The 27,811-nt window shown below is 42.5% G+C and overlaps 1 protein-coding gene across 3 annotated transcripts in view; it reads right to left on the bottom strand.

Moving 5' to 3' along the window:
* Window positions 1–27,811, bottom strand: part of nipal2 (NIPA like domain containing 2) — a 76,108-nt gene that overhangs the window by 22,792 nt on the left and 25,505 nt on the right. The window contains exons 3-6 of one of the 3 annotated variants that reach the window (XM_043687659.2): window positions 25,001–25,094; window positions 8,772–8,831; window positions 5,816–5,937; window positions 576–672 (exon numbers count right to left, since the gene is read on the bottom strand). In XM_043687659.2, the coding sequence (XP_043543594.1) occupies window positions 576–672; window positions 5,816–5,937; window positions 8,772–8,831; window positions 25,001–25,094 (373 nt within the window). Of the gene's footprint in view, window positions 1–575; window positions 673–5,815; window positions 5,938–8,771; window positions 8,832–24,922; window positions 25,095–27,811 lie in introns of all 3 variants that reach the window. The other 2 variants (XM_043687656.2, XM_087986724.1) reach the window with 2 other exon arrangements.

The raw sequence follows: 27,811 nt of genomic DNA, 5'->3' as shown, positions 1-27,811 counted from the left end.
ATGTATTATGATTCACATGCCCTGTCACCCAAAGGTGCTAACAATAGATATAGGCTGACACTCCAGTTCAGTGCTGAGACGGTAAATGCGAAAGATCCAACAGCCACCATCTCCCAACCAATGCGTATCCTTCAATTACAAAAAAAGCAGATGATCCAGTCATTATTACATTGCCGTTTGTGGAAATTTGCTCTGCACATATTGGCTTCTACAAACATAAAAAAAGAAGTACTCCATTGCATTGGCAAGCACTTTGGGATACCCTGTGACAGTGTATGACACGCGCAAACTGTTATATGGATTAGCATGAAGAAACAAAATGAGACATTTTTAAAAAGCTTGTAGGATGGTGGCTTCATAAAGTGGTGCTTTAAATCAGCATCAACTTCCTGGACAGCAAATTTCAGCATCTTCACAGCAGGTTCCTCATTTACTCAGTTAATGCCCACAGCTCATGGAGACTGGAGGTGTTAACAGGAAAGCATTTGCTGCTATTGAAACAGATCCTCCCTCTCGTTAAGAACGACAGAAGTAAGAAAGGAAACTGATTCCCCACACTCAATGGCAACTCTTACCAAGTATTGAAGACATCAGAAGTAGAATCACTATGTGGTTCATGCCTCTTCTCTTGAAGAGATACAGCAAAATAACGAATAATATAAATTCCAAAATCTGTATAGAAGCAAAAACAAGATGCAGTTTTACCATGAGGCATAGGCCATTTGGCCCATCAAGTCCATTCCACCATTTAATCATGGCTGATGGGTATTTCAACGCCACTTACCCGCACTCTCCCCATAGCCCTTAATTCCTTCCAAGATCAAGAATTTATCAATCCCTGCCTTGAAGACATTTAATGTCCTGGCTTCCACTGCAATGAATTCCACAGGCCCACCAATCTCTGGCTCAAGAAATGTCTCCTCATTTCTATTCTAAATTGACCCCCTCTAATTCTAAGGCGGTGCACATTTGTCCTAGTCTCCCCGTCTAACGGAAATAACTTCCCAGTGTCCACCCTTTCTAAGCCATGCATTATCTTGTAAGTTTCTATCAGATCTCCCCACAACCTTCTAAACTTTAATGAATATAATCCCAGGATCCTCTCAGGTTCATCGTATGTTAGGCCTACCATTCCTTTGTCAGCCATGGCTGTCTAATCCCCCCTTCCCCCCACCTCTGGATAATCTTTCTTTTCTTTGGGATGAACCTCTATACTGTGTCCTCAATTACACTCAGAAACTCCTGCCGTTGTTGCTCTACTGTCTTCCCCACTAAGCTCTGCATCCAGTCAATTTTCATCAGTTCCTCTCTCATGCCCCTGTAATTACCTTTATTTAGCTGTAACATCATTACATCTGATTTTGCCTTCTCTCTTGCAAACTGCAGACGGAACTCTACCATATTATGATCGCTATCTCTTAAGAGTTTCGTTACTTTAGGATTTTTTATAAAGTCTGGTTCATTACATAGCACTAAGTCCAGAATAGCCTGCTCTCTTGTGGGCTCCATCACAAGCTGTTCCAAAAAGCCTTTCTGTAAGTATTCCTTGAATTCCCTTTCTTTGGATCAACCGGCAACATTATTCACCCAGTCCACCTGCATATCGAAGTCCCTCATGATCACAGTGATCTTACCTTTCTGACATGCCCCATCTATTTCCCAGTACATCTTGTGCCCATGGTCCTGACCACTGTTAGGAGGTCTTACATAACTCTAATTATGATCTTTTTTGCCTTTGTGGTTCCTCAACTCCACCCACACAGACTCCACATCATCTGACCCTATGTCATTCAGTGCCATAGCTTTAATTTCATTCTTAACTAACAAGGCAATGCCACCCCCCCCTGCCCACCTCCCTGTCTTTTCGATAAGTTGTAAATCCTTGGATGTTTAACTGCCAGTCCTGAGCCCCCTGCAACCACATCTCTGTGATGCCTACCACATCATAATCATTCACGATGATTTGTGTCATTAATTCATTTACTTTGTTCCGAATACTACAAGCATTCAGGTAAAATGCCTTATTGCTAACTTTCTTATCTATTATTAGAGATATTGGAAATCATAAAATGTCCTAAGTTATCCTTCGTTTTTGCTGCATTCCCAGCCTGCCTTGAGCTTAAACCCACCTGCACACCTGCTGATTATCTTAACATTTAACTCCATACTCCATCACTTTTGCTTTCCCTTCCTCCCCGATTCACAAGTTTAAAGTCCTACTGACCACCCTTTTATCCTTTTTGCTGGAACACTGCTTCCAGATCGGCTCAGGTGAAGACTGTCCCATCGGTACAGATTCCCCCGGTTCTAAAACTGATGCCAATGCCCCATGAAATCCAATTCCACTTTCCCACACCAATCCCTTAGCCATGTGTTTACTTCCCTAACTTTCTTATCCCTATGCCAATTGGCATGTGGCTTGGGCAGTAATCCAGAGATTATGACCCTTGAGGACCTGTACTTCAATTTCCTTCCAAGTGCTTGATTATCCCCAAACAGGTCCTCCTTCCTAGCCTTGCCTATGTTGTTAGTGCCAATGTGGACCACAACAACTGGATCTTCTCCCTCCTGCTCCAATATCCTTTCAAGCTGGTCAGAGATGTCCTACACCCTGGCACCGGGCAGGCAACACACCATGCAGGATTCCCGATCCGGCTCGCAAAGGATACTATCTGTTCCCCTAATTATAGGATCCCCGATAACAAGTACTTGTCTTTTTGCTGCCCCCTCTTGAGTGGCCTTCTGCACCATGGTGCTGTGGTCAGTTGGCTCATCCTATCCACAGCCCTATCCCTCATCCATACAGGAAGCAAGAACAACCTATTTAAATAGCAATCACTTGCCTTCCCTACAGCCTCCTTCTCCAACCTCACTTCCACCCAGCTCCCGCCGCTCTCTGCTGTAAAAAAGACCACTGGCTTTGAGTTAAGTGCTTAAATAGCAATCACTTAGTTTTATGCTGTGTAACCAAAATCCCACCTCAACCACGGAGAATTTGCTTTCTATAAAAATGTAAGAATATTTTGCCAGGCCATGTCCTGCACCTGATGATGTATTGGTTTCAAGCATCAAGGCTTGTAAGAAAGATAAATGGTCTGACAGAGATTCTCCTAAAACATATTCACTTCATCAACCACCAACTAAATGGTCAGAGCCACACTTCTCAAATCTCACTCAGTTGAATGAACCCACTTGGTAACCACGCAATCTTCTATTCTCTTCACCACTAGTCACAGCAATATGTGCCGATTACACGATGTACTGCAGTGATTTACTTAAGGATCTTCCAAACAGAGACCACTCCCACCTAGAAGGCAGCAGATACATGGAAAGACCATCATCTGCAAGTTCCCCTCAAAGCCCCTCACCATCCTGATTTGGAACTTTATCACCATTTCTTCATTGTCGCTGGGTCAAATTGGAATTCCCACCCTCAGGGCATTGTGGGTCCACCACAATGGTGGATTGCAGCGGTTCAAGAAGGCAGCTCACCACTACTACCTCCTCCACAAGCAATTATGGATGGGCAATAAATATTGCTGTGTTCAGTAAAACCCACATCTCATGGATTAATTCATTTAAAAAATGTTTCAAGAAGTAACGGTTGACCATTACAACCATTCCCATTAGTTTGTCTCCAATCAGAATTGTGCTTTGAGATTTTGCATATTCCTTGGGAAAGGAGTTGGTTAGTTCAGGTGGCTGGACGGCTGGTTTGCATCACTGACAGTGTGGGTTCAACTCCTGCACCCACTGAAGTTGCCATGAAGGATCTCCTTCTCGTCAAGCAGAGTGTGAGTGAGTTCAGTGTTCTCTCACCCTTTCCTTTAATTTGTACTGTAGATAGACAATGGCTGTAAACAAATTTAAAAGTAAAAAGAACTTTGTGGGCGTGAATGAGGAAGAAAGGAACAGACAGATTTGTCTGTAGAGTGAGATGATGTAAATAAGAGGGGAAGGATGTTCCTGTGGAGCATAAAGAAACAACAAAGGCCCGTTTCTGTGCTGGGAACTTCATGTAATTATTTTGTAAATAGAATCATACCGTTTCTGGGTCACATTGAAGCAAACATAAAAAGCTACAGAACTCCCTGTGGTTTTGAACCTGTAATGTACTTGACCTGTCAAAGACCAGAGTACACTCTGCACTTCTAAAATTAACTGTCACCTGCCTGAGATCTAAATTGTGCCGATTCCTTATCAGAGAATTACTGTACGCTGATGATGCTGCACTAACATTCCACAATGAGGAACACCTTCAGAAGTAAATAGAGGACTCGCTCATGTCTGTAAATAGTTTGGTTTGACCATCACAACTAAGTAGACAAACATTATGGTCCAGGATGTTGCCATTGTGCTATTTATTAACATTGACAATGTGACACTGCAAGTTGTCGATAGCTTCACATTTCTCTGCTCTCGAATCACCAGCAGTCTATCACTTGATGCTGAAATCTTTGTGTTCCCACTCATATTCAATCAGGAAATATTTGCCAAAATTTTAGTTTCTGACCAATATTATTTCCAATGTAAAAGAAACTCAACTCCCAAGGGGTGAGGAATCATTAACAGTAGGGTTCATAGTCAGTTAGCTGCAAGTAGAGAACTGGGATATGGGCGTCACTGGCTGGGCTAGCATTTAATGCCCTTCCTTAGTTGCCCCTTGCGAAGGTAAGGGTGAGCTGCCTTCTTCAACCGCTGCAGTCCACATGCTGTAGGTAGACCCACAATGCCCTTAGGGAGGGAATTCCAGGATTTTGACCCAGTGACCCTGATGAAACGGTGACTTGGAGGGGAACTTGCAGGTGGTGGATGTTCCCATGTATCTGCTGGTCTTGTCCTTCTAGATGGAGGTGGTCATGCGTTTAGAGGGCGCTGTCTGAGGATTTTTGGAATGTTGCTTTTTAGGGACACAAGTATTCCCCATCTAAACAAACAAATTTTGTCCATTCCTAATTGCTGTCAAACTGAGTGGCTTGCTACGACCATTAGGGGTCAACTACATTTGTGTGGATCTGGAGTGACCTAACAGGCCTGACCAAGGAGCTCTGATTTTCTTCCATGACTGACATTAGTGAACCAGATGGGTTCTGTGACAATTGAGGGTAGTTTCATAGTCATTACTGAGGCTTGCTTTCATCTGAACTGACATTTCACCAGTGGCTATGGTGGGATCTGAACCATGGTCACTAGCACAGAAACTAGAGTGACTGAATCCATTGTGACTATGCCACAGTCTTTCTGTAGTCCAGAGTGAGGAGGATGAGCAGTTCAATAGCCGGTTTAGTGGTGAAATAGGGAAGCACATCTTTACACCAAAGCTAGTGGAAATCTAGAATCCTTCTCCTCAAACGTTTCAGAAGCTACAGATCAAACTGAAACACAATCAATGCTAATATTGATATATTTTATTAGTTAAGGGTATTTAGAGAGGATGGAACCAAGGAGTGTAACCAGAGTTAACATATAGATCACACTAAATGGCAGAACAGGTTCAAGGAGCAGAACAACTTTTTTTTTGTTTTGAAGAGAATTTTAGTCAGTTCAATTCTCTTCCCCTGAGAAAATGGGAAACTGAGTTGGTGAATTTATTAAAGGTGAGCGAAATAGATTTTTGATAGATTTGGGAGTCAAGCATTACGGGGATAGAAAGGAAAGTGTGGTTGAGATCACAACCAGATAGGCAAGGATCTCAGTGAATGATGCAGTGGGCCTGCGGAGCAGATTGGTCTAATTCTACTCCTACGGCTGGTGGGAACTCCACCATGAGCACTGGAAAGCCAAGTCACGCAAAACTTACTTCAGAACCTCTTACCAAATAAACTAGAAATGGCCAACTGATGATGTATAGATTAATTTTAGGGCCTGTGATTTCTTGCTGGACGTTAATGGCAAAGGTCACCAGAAGATAGGTTCCCAGTACGGCCAACGATCCCCCTACAGGAAAAACAAACAAAAACAGAGTAGCGTTAAACTTTGGTATCCGATCATTTCATACCAAGTCCAGTCAAATCATTTTCCTTCCTGCATTGCCAGCCAATACGAATTTGGTCGCCAATAATTCCAAATTTCCAATTCTCCTTGACAATCACTACATTGCTGTACCAAGGAGTTTTTCCATGGTTGTTTCCAGGAGATCACATGGTTTCAGTGGGGAATCTGTAGACAGTCTGTATTATGAATTGGTAATCATAATATCATACATTTTGTAAAGACGGCTACAAAATAGCTTCCTGAAGTCACATGACCACTCTCATGAATTGAGCTGGTGTTAGGGCTAGACTAGCTCAGGAAGAAATTATCCAAGGGCTTTTTGAAATTCAACAAACATTTCAATGATCTACATTAATTTGCTGACATGGATTTCCCTGGGAAGAGCGAATATTGAAGAGTAGATATTGCAAATATGTTTCCTCTTGTGGAAGAGACTAGGACTAGGAAACAGTTTAAAAATAAGGTTCCACATCTATTTGACTGTGATGAGGAGGATTTGTTTTCTCTGAGAGGATTGAGTGTCTTTGGAATTCTCTTCTCCAGAGAAAGGTGAAAGTGAGGTCATTCCTAAGGCAGAAGTAGATTGACTGCCTTGTTACTCTATGGTTCTTAGGGATAGGAGTCAAGTCTACATTCTAATTGAATGGTACAGCAGCCTGGAAGGGCTGAATAGACCACTCCTGGTCCTAATTCATATGCTTATATAAGTGATTGAGTGTGGCATCAAGGAGACTTAGCTGAACTGGAGTCAATGGGAATGCCTGGGCAAACTCTCTACTGGTTGGAGTCATACCTGGCACACAGGAAGATGCTTGTGGTTGTTAGATGTCAATTATCTCAGCTCCAGGACACCTCTGTAGGAGTTCCTAGACCCAACCACCTTTAGCTACTTCATCAATGACCTTCCCTCCACATACGGTCCGACTTAGGGATTTTGTTGATGATTGCACAATGTTCAGCACCATTTTTCAGTCCATGATCAAATGCAGCAAGTCATGAGCAATATCCAGGCTTGGGCTGACAGGTGGCAAGTAACATTCATGCCACACAAATGACCATCTCCAATAAGAAAGACTGATCTAACCATCATCCCTTGATGCTCAATAATGTTACTGTCACTGAATCCCACACTATCAACATCCTGGGAGTTACATTGACCAGAAACTCATTAACACAGCGGCTACAACGGCAGGTCAGAGGCTAGGAATATTGCGGCAAGTAACTCACCTCCCGACTCCCCAAAACGTGTTCACCATCTACAAGGCACAAGTCAGGACTGTGATGGAATACTCCCTGGATAAGTACAGCCTCAACAAGAAGCTTGGCACCATCCAGGACAAAGCTGGATTGGCACCACATGGACTGGAACGGTTCACCGCCACCTTTTCAGGGCAGTAAATGTTGGCTTACATCCATCCAATAAAATAATTCCCTTTTACCCATCACAATTCCTCTTGTTGATCTACACTGACTCTTGCGTCCATTTCAAACTTCCCATTCCTTTCTCAGATACCTCCAACACCTTTCCTTGCCCTGTCTCTGTAGCCTCCTGCAGTCCTCTGCACTCCTTCAGTTCTGGCATCTAGAACACCTCTGATTTTCATTGCTCCACCATTGGCGACCATCAAGTGCCGGTGTTGGACTGGGGTGGACAAAGTCAGAATTCATACAACACCAGCTTATATTCCAACAGGTTTATTTGAAATCACAAGTTTTCGGAGCAGCACTCCTTCGTCAGGTGAAGTAGGACTATAACCTGGTGTCGTGCGATTGATGACCATGCCATCCTCTTTGACAAAGCTTATGGTCACCTGCCCTCATATGCCTTCTGTAGCTCAGCACCTAATTGTCATTGGTAACATACTAATGAAATCCCTTTGGGCATTTAATATTTTAAAGGTACAAGATAAATGCAAGTTGTTGTTATTGTTTTACACGCATGCCCCTTCAATAGTCTGACCGACATGTGACTCCAGACCCAAAGCAGCGTTGTTGACTCTTAATTACCTCCCGAAACTGTAGAGCAAGACACTCTTTTCAAGGGTTATTACAGACACTGACTTTGCCAGCAATGATGTGTTGGACTGGGGTGGACAAAGTTACAAATAACACAACACCAGGTTATTGTCCAATAGGTTACACTATGTCTTGTGTCCAATGATCCTGCCCCTCTAGATACCTGACAAATGAGCAGTGCTCCAAAAGTTTGTATTTCCAAATAAACCTGTTAGACCATAACCTGGTTTTATGTGATTTTTAACTTTGCCAACAATGTTCAGATCCCTGAAAAAAATAAACTGAAGTACAGTCCCGTTGGCCTGGATGGTCTGTTTCTATACTGTATATTCTGTATGATTCTGTCTATATTTAACAATAACTGCCACTTCAACAGTGAATGATATAAATTTGAGCTTCTCAAAATATTGTTTCGTGATGTAATGTCAGACCTCTGCATGAACTACCACAGAATTACCTTTACTGTTTTATTTTAAACAACTAATTGTTTATCATTCTGTTCTGAAAAAAATGTTAACTCTGCTTTCTCTTCACAGATCCTGTCAGACCTGCTGAGTTTCTCCAGTATTTTCGGTTTTGCTTCCGATTTCCAGCTTCCACAGCTTTTTGTTTTATTTTAATTATATATTGTGTTGGAAACTGAGATCGCCCATGGTGCAACAACTAATCTCTACATAAATCAAAGACTTGCCTGCTATAAGGCAGCATTAATACTCACTCATCAGATGTATAATTCATGTATTACACAAGATATAACTTACCCAAGATATCAGAAGATCGCAGGATCTCTTTCAAGAACACCACAGAAATGGCTGCACTTGCTGAAGAGAGAAGTGATAGTCTTTAGCATTAATCAAAAAGTGATGGTAATCGTCCACATTTTGCTTTAAAGCAAAAAAGAAAATCAATATTGCAATTAATGGAGCAGGACCCACATTCTGTGACTAACAGCTAATATTATTGAAACACATTTCACAGTCAACAATGAATGAAAGGCACTTCCCAAACGGACGACCACTTCCATCTCGAAGGACAAGGGCAGCAGATACATAGGAACACCATTCCCTGCAAATTCCCCTCCGAGCCATTTGTCATCCTGATTTGGAAATATATCAACATCAGAAGTCACACTACACCAGGTTATAGTCCAACAGGCTTATTTAAAATCACAAGCTTTCAGAGTGCTGCTCCTTCAACAAGTGGACTCCACCGACGAAGGAAGTTTGTGATTTCAAATAAATCGGATTTGGAGATGCTGGTGTTGGACTGGGGTGATGAAAGAGTGGCGCTCCGAAAGCTGGTGCTTCCAATTAAACCTGTTGGACTATAACCTGGTGTTGTGTGATTTTTAACTCAAATAAATCTGTTGGACTATAACCTGGTGTTGTGTGGGTTCTGGCTTTCTCCACCTTTGTCTGATACTGGCACCTCCAAATCCTGGAAATATATCACCATTCTTTCACTGTCACTGGGTCAAAATCCTGGAATTCCCTCTCTAAGGGCATTGTGGGTCTACCCACAGCACATGGATTGCAGCAGTTCAAGAAGGCAGCTCACCCCCACCTTCTCAAGGGGCATTGCCAGCAACATGAACATCCCATAAAAGAATAAAATAAAAATTCAGTTAAAATGCAAGGAACCATGCAGCTGGGGGACCAGTGCTGTTGCTGTTAGTTATTTGCTCTGTGCTTGGTACTTTTGGTCAAGTCACAAAGTTGGGAGTTCATGTTCCACTCCAGATAATTGAGAGCAATAACCCAGGCTGACCCTCACGTGTAGTACTAGGGAGTGCTACATGGTCAGAGGTGCCATCTTTCACATGTGGTGTTACATCGAGGTCTCTTGGCCATCTCAGGAGGATGTTAAATTCCCATTGCAACAATTTAAAATGCAGTGGAATTCTCCCCAGTATCAGAACCAAAGCTGTTTATCCTGCGACCAACATCACAAACCATTTATGCATGGTCATTATTACTCTTTGGGGGAGTTTGTTGTCTCTTTGGCAGTTACAGCACATAAGATGGCTATTTGGTCCATTGAGTCCATGCCTGTCAACGAAAGGGAGGTGATAACGGTGTGGTAATATTGCTAAACTAATCCAGAGACCCAGGTAATGTTCCGGAGACCTTGGTTTGAATCTGCCATGACAGACAGAGGAATTTGAATTCAAGAAAAATCTGGAATCCAATGATGACCATGGAATAGTTGCCAATTGTTGGGAGAAATACATTTGGTTCACTAATGTCCTTCAGGGAAGGAAAATTACCAATCTTGCCTGCTCTGGTTTACATGTGACTCCAGACCCAAAGCAATATAGTTGGCTCTTAACAGCCCTCTGGGCAATTATGGATGGGCAGTAAATGCTTGCCTGACTAGCAATGCCCACACCCCATGAATAAAATAAAAGATCTGACTGCACTAATCCCATTTTCCTTAGCCCATACCCCTGGAAACTATAGTAAATCAAGTGAATATCTAAATTCAGCTTAAGTTTCTGACTCAATCATGCTTCAGTCAGTGAATTCCAGACTCCCACCACCCTCTGGGTGAAAGAGGTTCTTAACCCTCTTCCTAGCATCCTGCCTTAAATCTATGTCCTAGTTATTGACACCTCTACTAATGGATCTAATACCTTCCTATCCACCTTGTACACCTCTATCAGGTTCTCTGTCAACCTTCAATGCTCCAAGGTAAACAGCCCTAGCCTATCCAATCTTTGCCCAGTGTTCTAATCCTTAGCTGAAACAGCATCTTGCTCACTCTGCTTTGCACTCTCCCTGGGGCAAACACGTCCTTCCTACACATAGGGTGACCACACCTGCACACAATACTCCAGTTGTGCCTTAACCAGCATTTTATACAGTTACAGCACAATCCTCCAATTCTATGTCTTGACAATTATAGGCCAGTATTCAGTATGCCTTCTTAATCAACCTGATCTATCTGCCCTGCCTCCTTTCGGGATCTATGCACATCAAGAGGGCGGCACGGTGGCACAGTGGTTAGCACTGCTGCCTCACAGCGCCAGAGACCCGGGTTCAATTCCCGCCTCAGGCGACTGACTGTGTGGAGTTTGCACGTTCTCCCCGTGTCTGCGTGGGTTTCCTCCGGGTGCTCTGGTTTCCTCCCACAGTCCAAAGATGTGCAGGGTCAGGTGAATTGGCCATAATAAATTGCCCGTAGTGTTAGGTTATGGGTAAATGTATGGGTGGGTTTCGCTTCGGCGGGTCGGTGTGGACTTGTTGGGCCGAAGGGCCTGTTTCCACACTGTAATCTAATCTAATCTAATCTAAAAAAAAGAGCCCTCTGGACTTCAGTACATTATAATATCCTCCCATTTATAATGTAATTCCATGTCTTGTGTAAAAATCGGCCCATTTCCGGAATTATAATAGTGACTGTAGTTAACTTTGAGCCCAGACAGCTGAAGGCACAATGTTAATAATGGAGTGATTAAAGTCAATGAATGTAAGCTCGCTCTTATCTCAACAAGTTGGCTGTTACCAAAATGATGTGGAGGAACTAGTGTTGGACTGGGGTGGACAACGTTAAAAATCACACAACATAAGGTTGTCCAGGTTTGTTCAATATATCATTTCAGTTGCATGACACTGTAATCTTTTTCTATAAGTTCTATGTCTTATGATCTTATGCTCCACAATCACCTGATGAAGGAGCAATGCTGTGAAAACTAGTGCTTCCAAGTAAACCTGTTGGACGATAACCTGGTGTTGGGGATTTTTAACAACAGAGGAACCTCGATTACCCAAAGGACACAGGCGGGGTGTATTTTACTCAGTTAATCGAATTCCAGATAATCAAATGTCGGATAACATAAGTTTGCCCAACATCAGGACCTTGTGATCTTGCCGGATAATCCAATATTCGGGTAATCGAATGCTGGATAATCAAGGTTCCTCTGTATTATTGAAATCGGACTCCCTGGCAACAATGTCTCAATGAGCTGGAATGTCCTCAGCCCTCTGCAGGGCTTGGACACACAATAGAAGTTGACACTTCAGTGCAATACTTATGGAGTGCTGCATTGTCAATGGTGTCCCTTTCAAACAGGGATCTGCTGAGGAGGATGTGAATCGATGCCTCATTGAGGGAAGAGACTGGGTGACATTTATCTCTCAAGTGGAATGGGCTATCTGGTCGTGCATCTTAGGGCAGAAAACAGTGGATGGACAGGCATCAGATTGGCAAGAAAACATTTTTCTGAATGTAGTTACATGCTGCTTATTCAGAATAGTTTACAAAGTTTAAAATCAGCAGAAAATTTGAGCAACCAGATTTACATATTGTTCAGAATACTACAAAAATATCTGCCCAGTTTAACGATAATGTCTATTCCAGTGTTACCTCTATGTTGGAGTTCTCCATTCCAATTTTGCTTGCTTACAATCAAAATCAAAGGAACAGAAGAGGGGCCATTTGGCCTCTCAAACTCATTCTACCATTAAATCAGATCCTTCCTGAAAACAGGAAAATATTGACTTTACCCTGTATTTTTGCAGGAATACAAATCAGCCCGGAGGGACAGCCATGAAAGAGATGCTGATTGTTAGCTAACAGACTCAAAGCAAACCATAATTCTGACCCAACTACAGACACCGGTATCAGAAACTGGAAGGGAAGTACTGAAACAGCCTTGCGTGTCATTGTGTGGGTGGTAGGAAGATTTTCTCTGCCTGGAATGTAGGAAGAAGCTGCGGGAGAATTAAATGTCAGTGAGCTGCAGGCAGGCAGCGTTGAACTGCATGCAGAGTTTGAGATGGGATTGCAGTCATCTGTGTTAAAAACAAACAAAATGTTGTGCCCCTGACTGAGCAATACCCTCTTAGGAAATGCCACTGAATTATTGAACTTTTGTGCTTCTAACAAGACAATCATATTCTGGTCACTATTTGATAAACTAAGGGCATTTTGCAATTATAATCTTCTTGAATATCTGCTAAAAATGCCACAGTGAAAAGCTAGCATAAAGAGGTCATAGGTTAGGTTTTTGGGCCACTGTGAGATCAGTAATCAGACAGGACCTGAAAAACATGGCCGACAGATTCCATTCCTGATGTCGGCCATTTTGGCCAAGGGTTGCTAAGGACCCAGGAATTCCACTGTTGCCACTTGTTGCTTGACAGCAATTAGGCTTCCTAGAGTCTTGGTAAGGGAAGGTTGGGATCTTCCAGTTGGCCTCGCGATTCCCAAAAGTGACAGGCATCAATTTAACTGTTGGAAGGGCAAGGTCCAGACAGCCATGGTGCTCTGAAGCTGTCCTTCCATATGCCCATCTGGGTGTGAATGCACTCAATGGGAGAGGACCCTGTTCAGGGAGTTCCCCTCTCAGTAGTGGCCCAGCTGATTTGTAAAAGGTAGTGAGAGGCACCCACTTTTGGAGGCACCTTCTCAGTTATTTCACGATTTGCTGCAGAGTGCAGCCAGTTCTTCTACCTCTGGTTGGCCCTCCAATAGAGAGAGCCTACTCAGCAGCTTTAACTGGAAAAGGAGAACTCAACTCCCAGGAAATCTTGAACTAAATTGACTTGCCTCCCCAAGGCTGCTTCAGAACCTGAGAGAACTCCCCAGTTTGTGGGGGATATTGAGCAGGTAGCAGTTAGAGAACTGTCCAGAGCTTTCACCCCTTGATAGCTGAACTTCTAGGCCTCATCTATGTAGGCCCCATCTCTTCACTTCAGGAAGTCAGAGTTCACCGCCAGGAAGGAATGGGATTTCAAACTGAACAGACGCGAAAGAGCATTCCTGCGACTGGATGGGTATGACAGTACGATGGCTTCAAGGTGTGTATTTTGTCCTGGTTTTTTTTTAATGAAAGGTTCAGATTGGAGTGTCAAACAGTCTGTTCCAAGCCAATAAACAGCTTGAGACCTTGGGTTTCATTTTAAAAGTTGGAACAGCGAAAGCAGTTTGAATGGGTGGGGTCAAGTTCCCACAGAACCTGGATTTTTGTTTATACATCTCTCCCTATTACAGAAAAATACTGGCATTCTCTCTCTCTCTCAGAATTTTCACTTGTTGTTATTTCCTCTTGGACTGGGAATTACATTTGAGACTATTTTACTGAATTTGCCTTTGCCAAGGGTGTGTTTATGGGATGTTACTATTATTGGAACAGTTGCTGTTTAGTCATTAAATAAGTTTTCCAATAGAGTTGTTATTTCAGTTCTTCCTTCTTTGGCGTGTATTTTAATAGCAGGGTAAGAATAAAATGTGCTTTGCTTCAAGCCTGGTAGTTGACCAATTAAGTTGGTCAAATCATTGGAACACATCGCCTTACACTTGCCTTTAAAAAGAAGAAAAAGTTGGGATCCAGGCTATCTTCTTACTATTTTGAGGAGGTTTAGTCTGCTTGATAACAATGGAAAGTACCAACATTGGGATAAATAGTGTTTCCATATGGGGTGGAGTAACACACGGTCCCTTCTTGACTTCTAATCTCCTCCAGCCCTAAAGCCTTTGGAGGTCTCTGCATTTCTCCAATTCTAGCTTCTTCCTAATGCTATTTCTTCTACCACCGGTGGTCGTACCTTCAGCAGCCACAGGCCTATGCTCTGGAATTCCTTCCTTTAAACTCTCTGTCTTTCTCCCCCTTTCAAGATGCTCCCAAAACCTTCCATTTTGACCACGATCCTGGTGACCAGCTATAACATCTCCTTACATGTCTCGGCATTATATTTTTGGTCTTTTAATGCTCCCATGTAGCCTTGGGACAATTTACTGCATTGAAAGGCGCTATGTAAATGTGCATTGTTATTTGGCATCTCCATTGGCACCAGTGCCATATTATTACTTACTATTATCCAAGGCATAAAGCCAGCACCTTCCCTGTGCCTGCGATCTCCCTCCAATTCAACCCAAGAACAGGAAGAAGTTATTCAGCCCTTTCAGTCTTGACATAGAATCCCCTACAGCAGGCCATTTGACTCACCAAAGAACATCCCACCCAGACACCCACCCCCCCCCCACCCCTATCCCTGTAACTCTACATTTCCCATGGCTAACCCACACATCCCTGGACACTACAGGCAATTTAGAATGGCCAATCTATACTAACCTGCACATCTTTGCACTGTGGGAGTAAACTGGAGCAACCAAAGGAAACACACATAGACAACATGCAAGCTCTACACCAGTGGCTGGAATCGACCCTGGGTAGCTGGCGCTGTAAGACAGCAGTGCTAACCACTGAGCCACCATGCCACTCCGCCTATTCTACCATTCTATCAGATCACAGATGATCTGCACCATAACTGCTCACCTTGGTTCGGTAACCCTTAATACAAACAAACAGTTGCTTTGTAGTTGTGAACTTGAATCATGCTGAAAAGAGAGGCACGTGTTGCTGAAGCTTTTCACCTTGCGCTCATCAGGACAAATGCAAGAATGTCAAATTTCATTCAATCACAAGCAGTTATACTACAGGTGAAAAGGAAGCTGATTGGTCACAATTCAGATGAGCCGAGGCCTTAACACGGAGAAAGCAATTTGGGGAAAGCACCATACTCCTGGGTAATTTGAAAATGGTACAACACTTGAACTGTTGTTTGAAGAGAATGGGTCCCTGCAACTGAATCTGTGATGTTAGTAGTCAGAGAAAATGAGCCACTATAGAATTTGACCAATTATCATGACTTCATACAAGCCAGGATGGGCTGATCAAATCAAACAGCCTTATTGAAACTCCTCAACCTGAGCTATCTGCCTCGGTCAACAAGATCTAGTTTGAAATCTCTGTTTATTTCTTGCTCTTCCCCTTGGCAGCTACTATCTCCATATCCTTTCTCCTATTTCCAGCCAGTGATGTTCTGTCTGAGAAAGGGTGGGAATTTTTCTCTGGGACAAGTTCGATTCTTTCTGTCTGAATTTTTTAGAGTTTGAGCAGTGAGAGTACAATATCAAGTATAAACTCATTGCTTCTGAATAGCAATTTTATTAAATCCAAGCCTCTCACAGCACTAAAGCAGAGCTGAGAGAGAAAAAAAAATGTTGCCTCTTTTTTTTTTAATTGTGTGTAACCATAGAAACTAGGGAATTATTTGAAGCCTCACAGGATGAGCACACCAGGTCAACTTGTTCACTATTGAACTAATTACCACAAACCTCACACACACTGCACGTACGCCCCCACATAAAAACATGATAATCAATGCGAGCTACTGAGACAAATCAAACATCCGTCTCATTTTGACCATTATTCATGCTTACAGAAACAGAGAAGCAATGTTTCTAATTCACTGGGTTCCTTAATTATTTTGTTGTAGCACAGAGAACTTTACCGCATCAACCATTACAATGAAAACAGCACAAGCTAAAATTCTGTGGATAAGGCAAGGAAGAAGTGTTGAGGATTATCAGATCAGCCATGATCTGACTGAATGGTCCAGCATACGTGATGGGCTGAACTGCCTGCTTCTGCTCCTGTGTCTTAGGGAGTTGCTAACCTAGGATCGGAACCACTTTTCAATTTTTAAAAAAAGATTCTTTCATGAGAAGGGGGAATTGCTTGCAAGGTCAGCATTTGTTACCCATCCCTTGAACTGAGTGGCTAGGTGGGACCATTTCCGAGGGCAGTTAAGAGTCAACCACATCACTGTAGTCTGGAGTCACATCTAGGCCAGACCGGATAGGGATGGAAGGATTCTTTCCTTCAAGAACACTCATGAATGGCAAATTAATACAGTTTAAACAGCTATTGTTTTAATGTCAGTTTTCTAAGAAAAACAAGTGTAATTTAAATTCCACCATTCTGCCTGATGGGATTTGAATCCCCATCCCTCAGAGCACAAGCCCAGTGACATCAACACTAGACCACAGTCTCCTCCAAATCATCTCACTATTTCGATCAGTTGATAGCTCATGTGGCTACTCATTGAATTCAGTAATGTAGCTGACACCAAAGGCCTGAGACAGGACAGTACATCACCACTCAAAATGTTGTCATTAGACCTGTCCCTCACATCTCCCCAATAGTGAGCAGTAAACATAACAACTAAACAATTGGACCTTCATAGAAATACATTAGTGAACCAATGTCCTTTAGGGAAGGAAACTTGGCCTCCTTACCAATTCCAGCACAGAAACATAGAAAATGGGAGCAGTGGGCCATTCGGCCCATCGTGACTGCTCCACCATTCACAGCTGATCATCCAACTCAATAACTCAGCAGATCTGGCAGCATCTGTGGCAAGATCAACAGAGTTTATGTTTTGGGTACAGTGGCCTGTTCTGACAAAGGGTGGTTGAACTTGAAACATTAGCTTTGTTTTTCTCTCTACTAGATGCTGCCAAAGTTAACGTTTCAAGTCCAGTGACCCTTCCTCAGAACAGCTCATTGGTCTCAAAACATAAACTGTGTTTATCTCTCCAGAGATGGTGGCAGACCTGCTGAGTTTCCCCTGCAATTTTTCTTTTTGTTTTCAATCTCCAGCATCCACAGTTCTTTGTTCCCGTGGTTTTCTCCATACCCTTCGATCCCTTTAGCCCTAAGAACTGTACCTCCCTTCTTGAAAACATTCAATGTTTTGGCCTTAACTGCTTTCTGTGGTAGAGAATCCCACAGGCTCCCCACTCTCTGGGTGAAACTATTTCTCCTCAATGGAACTACCCCACATCCTTATACTGTGACCCCTAGATCTGGGCTTCCTGATTATTAGGAACATTCTTCCTGCTGTCTAGCCCAAGCATGACCCAGTCTCACAGCCATTTCAAATCTACTTTGGGAGGCACCTGAAGGTTTAACATCAATAAAAGTATTTTTTCTTCCCAATGTGGTGAGCTCTTAGCTGCCCCAAAGGGGTCTGAGTCAGTCACACCACGGTAGATAGTAAATAATAGCCGCATCCTGAGAATGAATGATAATTTTCTCTGAGTACATCCAGTCCTGCTGTTCCAGCCTCTTTACAAGCTGTTTGCTTGAGTTAATCCATGACTGAAACAAACCCCAGCAGGGTGACAAAATAAAAACCAGCAACATAGATTAGGGAGCAACGTGCCTGCAATGACACTACTTAAACTGTGCCTTCAGCTCCCAAACACAGTGTCACCATAGCAACATCCATAACAAACTACTTTCTAATTTAATTCGGAGCTGCGCTTATTAACTCTACAATTCAATAACAAGAAAAGTTAATCTTTACTTCAGGCAATCTGTTGGATCCACGCTATTTAAAAACACACAAATGGTGATTTTATTACATTCAGTTAAAACAGTGGCCCAAAGCTTTCCCAGAATCCACTGTGCCCTGGTCCTGTGCCATCACCAGATCCATCAGTCAGACATCTAACCAGTGTTTCAGGTCACAGTTTTGAAAAGTTCTGTCAGTCCACAGCCATTTCAGAGGGCTGTACAGAGTCAACCGCAATGCTGTGGGACTGGAGTCACATGTAGGTCAGACTACATAAGAAACATAGAAAATAGAAGCAGGAGTAAGCCATTCAGCCTTCTTTTTTTTTGATTCCTGATGAGGGGCTTTTGCTCCTTGGATGCTGCCTGACCTGCTGTGCTTTTCCAGCACCACTCTGAGCTAAACTCTGGTTTCCAGCATCTGCAGTCCTCACTTTTGCCCATTCAGCCTTCTGCCATTCTACATGATCACCCAATGCAATCCCCTGTTTCCGCCTTCTCCCCATGCCTTTTGATCCCTTTCACCCTGGGAACTATATCTAACTCCTTCGTGAAAATATTTAATGTTTTGCCCTCAACTACCTTCTGTGGCAGAGAATTCCACATGCTCCCCATTCTCTGGGTGAAGATATTTCCCCTCATCTCAGTCGGAAATGGCTCACCCCATATCCTTAAACTGTGAGCTCCTGGTTCTGGACGCCTGCTCATCGGGAACGTCCTTCTTGTTTTTATTGTGTCTAGTCTGCTTAGAATTTATAGGTTTTTATGAGACTCCGCCCTGGCCCTCATTCTCCCAAACCCCAGTGAATACAGTCTGAACCAATCCAGTCTCTCTTCATACCTTAGTCCTGCCATTACAGGAATCAGTCTGGGAGAAAGTGCACACTGCAGATGCTGGAGATCAGAGTCGAAAATAGTGATGCTGGAAAAGCACAGCTGGTCAGGCAGCATCCGAGAAGCAGGAGAGTCAACATTTCGAGCATAAACTCTTCATCAGGATGAAGGAACCAGTCTGGTCAACCTTCCGTAATCAGAGTCCCTTGGTTTTTAATACGAATCAGCCACGTTTTCACTGTCACCATTATTGAAACTTTACATTTCAGATTTATGAAATTACTTTAAATTCTACCAACTGCTGCAATGGGATTTGAACCCATGACCCCTGAATATTAGCCTGTGCTTCTCTATTCCTCATCCAGTGACATTAGCAGTATGGATCGACTCCTCTAACTACAGCCTAGAGTTTCTGCTTTCCAGGTATAATTGCCAATTCCAATGCAGATTGCATGAATTTGAAAAGTGTTCCTTTCCTCGGAGGTTATGTTCAAACCTGTTTGTTTATTGCTGACAGCAAAATTCTGACACAAATTGATGCAATCAGGTCATGTGATAAATCTCAACTTCTTTACAACATTTGCTTTAAAACATTTTCCTTCTTCTGTTTACACGCGATAAGTTGGTGAAATTTCATTAAACAGCTGAAAGCAGGCTTCCCAGAAAAAAAAACTGGCAAAATACCAGTTCAGCACAACCAGATATTAAAATGATGAAAACTCATTGAAAAAGAAGGAACTAATTTTCATGTTCAAATTGTCAGAGCTGTTATGGGAGCCAGTGGCTGCTCAGTGGGTAACATTATTGCTTCTGAAAGTCAGAATTCATTGTAGGAGCAAATTACTGCAGATGCTGAAATCTGTGCCACAAACAACAAATGCTGGAGATCACAGTTTGTCAGGCAGCATCCATGGAGAGAGCGCTCTGGTGAAGAATCATCTAGATTCGAAACATTAGCTTGGTTTCTCTCATGGATGCTGCCTGACCCACTGTGATCTCAGTATTTGTTGTTTTCAGTTCAAGGTTCAAGTTCCTCGCCAGGACTAAAAGCACAAATAAAATCCAGTGCAGCACCAAGGGGGTGCTGCACTGTTGAAGGTGCCATTTTCTAGACAAGAATGAGGAACTGATCATAGAATCCCTACATGCAGAAAGAGGCCATTTGGCCCATTGAGTCTGCACCAGCCCTCCTATGAGTTTTAGCAGGGCTGAACAGACTAGATGCAGGGAGGATGTTTCCCCTGGGTGGGGAGTCTAGAACTATGGGACACAGCCTTGGGAGAATATGGGGGACACCATTTAGCACTGAGGTGAGGAAATGTTTCTTCAAACACAGGGGAGGGAACCTATGGAATTCTATACCATATGACACTGTAGAGTCCAAGTCACTGAATATGTTCAAGAAAGCAAGAGATAACGTTGTAAGATTTTAAATGCATCAATGATATAGGGAGAAATCAGGAATATGCGTTGATGATCTGCCATGATCACATTGAATGGTGGAGCAGGCTTGAAGGGCCGAATGGCCTAATCCAGCTCCTCGTTTCTATTACGTCTGGAATTCTAACAAACCTTTTCATTTACACACTATTAGACATCATTCTGACCTGTGGCATGGAGCTCTGATCTACAAGTTGTTCCATTCTGTCAGGGTCTCAGTAACAAATGACTACTGACGTAGTGTTGCAGATCATATCACCAACAAATGCATTCCCATTACACTAAATTTCCTAAATCATACTGAAATAATACAACAGTAAAAGTGTTGCATTGCTTTTGGGTGGGAAAGAGTTCAAATATTTAAATACAACTTGCATTCAGAGCACCATGTTTTCTATTCATTTTAAAAAAAAAGCACCTTCAAAGTGGGCCTCACTCGCACCATTAGCCATGCCCCAGGGTCAATTCATGATCATTGGGATTTTCTGTTCGTTGATTTGCAGGTTTTTGGAAGCTTTACCATTCAATCTAGGCTTTTTACTTTGCGCAAAAAACTAACAGGCAGGATTTGTGTTTCAAATGTGATTGAGATTGAATTCACTAGAAGGGATGACTAAATCGCACCAATGTTTAAAAAAGGGTCTTGCATTTAAATAGTACCTTCACAACCACCAGATGTCTCAAAGTGTTTGGCAGCCATTTTTAGAGGTGTCTTCAGTGTTGCAATGTCAGAAACACAGAAGCCAATTTATGCACAGCAAGTTCTCACAAACAGCAAAGTGTCAATGACCAGATAATCTGTTTTAGTAAGGTTGGAAAAGGGATAAACGTTTACCAGCTCACTAGGAATAATCACCGGCTCTTCGTCACAACCGCGCCTGGTTATTCTACAGCTGCCCCGAGAGAGCAGGCAGGGTCTTGGTCTATCTGCCATGGCAGGATTCAAATCCATGTCTCCAGAATATTAGCTTGGGGTCCTGGATTACTCCCCCAGTAACTTTACCACTACACCACCACTTTTCCCAATTTATAAAGTAGGTACAATAGAGAAGGAGGCCATTCAGTCCATCATGGCTGCACTCACTCAGAGAGCAACTCACTCTGTCCCTTTCCCCCATCATTTCCCTGTAGCTTTGTAGATCTTGTCTTTTCAGATATTGAACTGTACACATATATTCGAGCCTTGGTGGGATCTCACTGGGAATGCTGTGCATGTCTTAAGGTCTGAAATGCACTAAATAAGTAGGGTTTATGGGGAGGCAATAGTGTAGTTGGATTATTGCAGGAGTATCAATCCAGAGACCAAGGTAATGTTCTGGGCATCTGGGTTGGAATTTCACCATGACATATGAAATTTGAATTCAATAATAATCTGGAAACAAGGGTTTAATGAAGACCATGAAACCACTGGCCATTATCCCTAAAAACCTACCAGGTTCACTAAAAGTCCTATAGGGATGGAAATCTGCCATCCTTGCCTGGTCTGGCCTACATGTGACCCTAGATCCACAGCAACGTAGTTGGTTCTTAACTGCCCTCTAGGCAAATGGGAATGGACAATAAATGCTGATCCAGCCAGTGGATCCACCCACATCCCATGAATGAATTTTCAAATTGTGTTACATTGGGTGTTGAGATTTGTTTGCAATTTACAAATGTCCTGAGTTTTATGGGGTTTCCCATCTCTTTGTTCCAAATATCTCTCACACTCATGAAGTACATCGTTTGCATCTCGCCACGGTTTGTGCCTTCCTGCTGTAATATCTTGCTTTGGAATCTTCATTCTCTTGAGCATCACTTTGAAGGCAGCATTTAATGCCCATACCCATTCCCAATACCCTTACTTCACAATATATAGAGCTACAACAAAAGGAAGTTCCAGAAGTCTTCTATAAGCAAATCAGTAGCAAAACAATGGTAAAAGGAATACAGCCAATTAGAATCTAGGAAAGGGATTTATACGGCGAGGTGAGAGATACAGCCTGTGGTGAATACTTTGCATCTTTCATTATTTACCAAGCAGATGCTCCCCAAGCCATGGGGAAACTCTGTCACGAGAAGGGTTTAAAATTGACAAGGTGGCAAGTACTGGATAAGCTACTGATGAGATGCACCCAAGAATATGGGAGAGAGAGTGGAAATTGCAGAAGCTTTGACCTTCAATCCTCCCTGGATGTGGTGGCAGAAGACGGGAGAATTACGATCATGCTAGATTTTTAAAAATGAAAGTTATAAAGATCAGTCCAGCTTAACATGAGTGGTGGGTATTCTACAACCAATTATTCAGGAAAGAATTAATAGTCACATGGAAAATATTGCATTAATTCAGAAAATTCAGTATGGATTTGTTAAGAGAAATTCACTTGGCTGTGTTTGTTTGCAAAAGAGGTAACAGAGAGGTTTGCAGAGGGTAATGTTGTCGATGTGGTGTACATGGACTTCCAAAGGTGTTAGAGTGCCATACAACAAACTAATGAGGTGAGAAACATTTCAAGTCCAAATGTTTCGATCTCCACACATTGCCAGATTTGCTGAGTTTCTCCAGCATTTTCTGATTTTATTTCAGATTTTCAGCATCTGCAGCATTTTACTTTGAACTGACCTTTGGGATGTTGCATTCAGTTCTGGTCTCCCTGCTATGGGAAAGACGTTGTTAAACTTGAGAGAGTGCCGGAAAGATTTCCAAGGATGTTGGAGGGTTTGAGCTATAGGGAAAGGCTGAATAGACTGGGGCTACTTTCCCTGGAGGGTCAGAGAATGAGGGGTGACTTAATAGAGGTTTGTAAAATCGTGAGGAGCATGGATAGGGTAAATAGACAAGGTCTTTCTCCCACGGTAGGGGAAGCCAAAACTAAAGGACATAGGTTCACTATGAGAGAGAAAAGATGTAAAAGGAACACAAGGGGCAGCTTTTTCGCAAAAAGGGCGGCACATGAATGGAACATACTGCCAGAGGAAGTGGTGGAGGCTGGTACAACTACAACATTTAAAATGCATTTGGATGGATTTATGAATAGGAAGGGGTGAGAGGGAAATGGGCCAAGTGCTAGCAAATGAGACTAGATTAATTTAGGATATCTGGTTGGCATGGATGAGTTGGACTGAAGGCTGTACAATGCTATGACTCTGACTTGAGAGCAAATTTACAGCTCATGGATTTAAAAAAAACACAGCAACCTGGTCGAAGGATAAGAGAAAGAGGAAAATAATGGCGGACAGAGGTTTGTGGTGCAGTTCCCCAGGAAATTTTTCTTATTTATGTTAATGATCTCAATTCTTATAGGCAAGGGACAATTTCAAAGTTTACAAGCAACAAACTAAAACTTGTGGGAATTGTAAACTGTGACAGCAATGTAGAACTTCAAAATGACATTGATATATGGATGGACGGACAGACAGGTGGCAGATAGAGTTCAATGCAGAAAGTGGAGGTGAAACACTTTGGTACAAAGAAATTGGAGAAATTATATAAAATAAAGAGTGCTATTCTAAAGGGAATGCAGAAGTGAGAGAGACCTGGGTGATATTTACACACCACTAATGGTGGCAGCAGGGGTAGAGAGAGCTGTTAATGAAGCACAGAGTATTCTAGACTTTATAAATGAGACATAGAGTCCAACAGCAGGGAGGTCGTGATGAACTTATAAAAGGCATTGGTTAGACCCCAACTGTATTATTGTGCACAATTCTGGGCACCACACGACAGGAAGAATATGAACAGATTGAAGAGAGTGCAGAAGAGGTGATTCCAGGAATGAGAAACCTCAATTCAGATGCTAGATTAGGGAGGTTGGGTCTGTTTTTCTGGGAGAGGATAAGGCTAAGGGGAGATCTGATAGACGTTGTCGAAATCATAGGGGGTCAAGACGGAGTGAATGGAGTGAAACTGTTCCCAATCAATCAAAGGAGAAAGGATCAGAGGGCACTGTTTTAAAGTGTTTTACAAAAGAAGTGACTGTGAGATGAGCAAAAAGCTTTCTCACACAGTAAAAGGTTAGGGTCTGGAGTGCCTTGCCTGACAGGCTCAAATGAGGCATTCAGGAGGGTCTGAAACTAAAAGAGAAATTGATGGAGAAACTCAGCCGATCTGGCAGCATCTGTAGAGAGAAGGCAGACTTAATGTTATGAGTCCAGTGATCCTTCTTCAGACTGGACTCAAGATATCAACTCTGCTTTCTCTCCACAGTTGCTGCCAGCCCTGAGTTTCTCCAACAATTTTTGTTTGTTTCAGATAGTCAGCATCCGCAGTTCTTTGTTTTAGTGTTTGTTTCATTTGAGAGAGTATTGTCTGTATTTAAATAATAAGCCGATGTGCAGGGTTGTTGAGAAAAGGCGAGAGATTGGGGCTACATTAAGCCAGAGCAGACAAGATGGGCAGAATGGCCTCCTCCTGTACCATAACAATTCTGCGGTTCTATGTCCAGCATATATTCTTTGGATATAAATCTCGAGGGATTCAGGTGGTGAGTGGTCACCCCTCCAGAAGAGCCTTACCAATAACAGAGACACAGCCCAGGGGAGCAACCAGAGTGGCTGGAGCAAAGCCATAGGCTGCAAAGTTCCCCAGCTCACCCATTCCCATCAGGAGGATTCCACACCACCATAACTTGCTCTTGTAATAGGGTGTTCGGCTCTCTTGACACAATAGACGGATATGCGAATATTTCTGTGGTGAAAGAAACAAAAGTTTTGGGATTACTAACAATTAAACACAACAAGGTGCTCAGAACGTAAACACCAATAAATCAAAAGCAGTTCTTGTCATGTGAAAATACACCATTAAAATTAGTCCAATAAAAACTAAAAGCCACTTGACGTAAAACGCTTTATAATGCAATGGTACTTTTCCAAACTTACTCCAACCGCAAACAATGAACAGAGGTGCACTTACAAGTCACAGACCACTCTGGACCCCTCTCACCTGTCCTTCAAAAACATTCACTGCTTCCGATCGCTCCGTTTAAAGCAAAGAACAACCAAATGACAACATAAGAAAAGGGAGCAGGAGCAGGCCATCTGGCCCTTTGAGCCTGCTCTGCCATTCAATAAGATCATAGCTGATCTTTTCATGGACTCAGCTCCACTTACCCGTCCTCTCCTTAATTCCTTCATTGTTCAAAAAATCCGAGCTTTAAAACATTTACTGAAGTAGTGTCAACTACTTCACTGGGCAGTGAGTTCCATAGATTCACAACCCTCAAGGTGAAGAAGTTCTCCCTTAATTCAGTCCTAAACCTGCTCCCTCTAATCTTGAGGCTCTGCCCCCTTGTCCTAGCTTCACCTGCCAGTGGAAACATCCTCTCTACTTCTTTTTTTACCTATTCCCTTCATAATTTTATATGTTTCTATATGACTGCCCCCCCGCCCCCACCGAAATTCTTCTGAATTCCAATGAATCTAATCCCAGTCTACTCAGTTTCTCCTCATAAGCCAACTCCCTCAACTCCGGAATCAGCCTGGTGAACCTTCTCTGCATCCTCTCCAGTGTCAGTACATCCTTTTTCAAGTAAGGAGACCAAAGCTGCACGCAGCACTCCAGGTCTGGCCTCACCAGCACCCTATACAGCTGCAGCATAACCTCCCTGCTTTTAAACTCAATCCCTTTAGCAATGAAGGAGAAAATTCCATTTGCCTTCCTAATTGTACCTGCAGACCAAGCTTCAGTGATTCATGCACAAGGACACCCAGGTGTCTCTGCACAGCAGTGTGCTACAACAAGGTCCTTTTCCACTTGTGTCTTACTCTAATGCAGGATGTTTGATTAATTTATTGACATATTTATTGTATGAAAAAACTATGCAGACTTCTAAGCGGTTTTAATCACAATCTTTAGTGAAAACCTTGTGGCATGGTACATGATGAGTTTGATTAAAGAAAGCTTTTTTCATTTCCTGGGCCTGTCCAGCAAGACAAGAGATTCTGGCTTAGGGTTTTATTCTATTTTCATTAGTTTGTGAATGTATACATTGCTGGCTAGGCCAACATTTAGTACCCATCCCTCATTGTCCAGAGTCAACCACAATGCTGTGGGTCTGGAGTCACATGTAGGCCAGACCAGTTAAAGATGGCAGATTTCATTCCCTAAAGGGCATTAGTGAACCAGATGGGATTTTATGACAATCGATAGTCGTTACATTAGTCTAGTTTTTTTTAATTCCAGATGTTTACTGAATTCAACTTTCACTGTCTGCCATGCTGGGAGTCACACTCCCAGAACATGAGCCCAAGGTTTGGGATTATTAATTACTACATGACCACGATACCACTGTCTGGAACAGTAAAGTACAGGCCACTTAGATTGATTTCTGTCATGGAGAAGGTGTTAAAATCAATCATTAAAGTGATTATAGCTGTGCACCTGGAAAAAGTGAAGTTAACTGAGTTACAAATCACACAACACCAGGTTATAGTCCAACAGGTTTAATTGGAAGCTCTAGCTTTCGGAGCGCCGCTCCTTCATCAGGTGGTTGTGGAGGACACAATTGTAAGACACAGAATTTATAGCAAACGTTTACAGTGTGATGTAACTGAAATTATACATTGAAAAATATCTTGATTGTTTGTTGAGTCTTTCATCTGTTAGAATACCATGATAGTTTCATTTCTTTCATATGTAAATCACAAACCATTTTTAAAAGTTACATTCTCAGGTGAACTGTAACAATTGGTGTTAGCCAGATAAGATGTTGAAGGTGTTAGCCCCCTGTGTTCTCTGTCTGTGCCATAATATCTAGACTGATTCTAATCTAAAAAGTGAGTTAACAGAGTCTTACATGGATTCATGCTGTTTTTGAGCAAAGTACAATGTAACTCTGCAAGTACAAATTCACCCCACAAATATATATGTATATGTGTGCATGTGGGTTTTTGTGTGTGTGTGTGTGTGTGTGTGTCTGTCTGTCTGTCTGTCTGGGGTGGGGGGTTGTGAGTATGAGAGAGAATGTATATGTGTGTGTGGGGTACCACCATTACACATGGGGACACTTCCCACCATGTACATGGCAAGTACTCCTGTGAGCTTAAAAATGTGTTGCTGGAAAAGTGCAGCAGGTCAGGCAGTATCAAAGGAGAAGGAGAATCCTGAAGAAGGGCTTATGCCCGAAACATCCACAACCACCTGATGAAGGAGCGTTGCTCCGAAAGCTAGTGCTTCCAATTAAACCTGTTGGACTGTAACCTGGTGTTGTGTGATTTTTAACTTTGTCCACCCCAGTCCAACACCAGCATCTCCAAATCAAGTTAATTGGGAAAAGTAAGCGAAGTTTCAAAAAGAAATAATTTTTAACCAATTTATTGAAATTCTTTGAAGGAGTAACATGGATGGTCGATAAAGGGGAGCCTGTAGACCTAGTATACTTGATAAGGTATACACATCACTTGATA

Source organism: Chiloscyllium plagiosum, unplaced genomic scaffold (genome assembly GCF_037043375.1).
Source record: "Chiloscyllium plagiosum isolate Xiang-an unplaced genomic scaffold, Cpla_swu_hap1 HiC_scaffold_4, whole genome shotgun sequence".
NCBI lineage: Eukaryota > Metazoa > Chordata > Chondrichthyes > Orectolobiformes > Hemiscylliidae > Chiloscyllium > Chiloscyllium plagiosum.
Note: the sequence above shows the minus strand (reverse complement) of the source record. Positions and strands in the feature narration are given on the sequence as shown.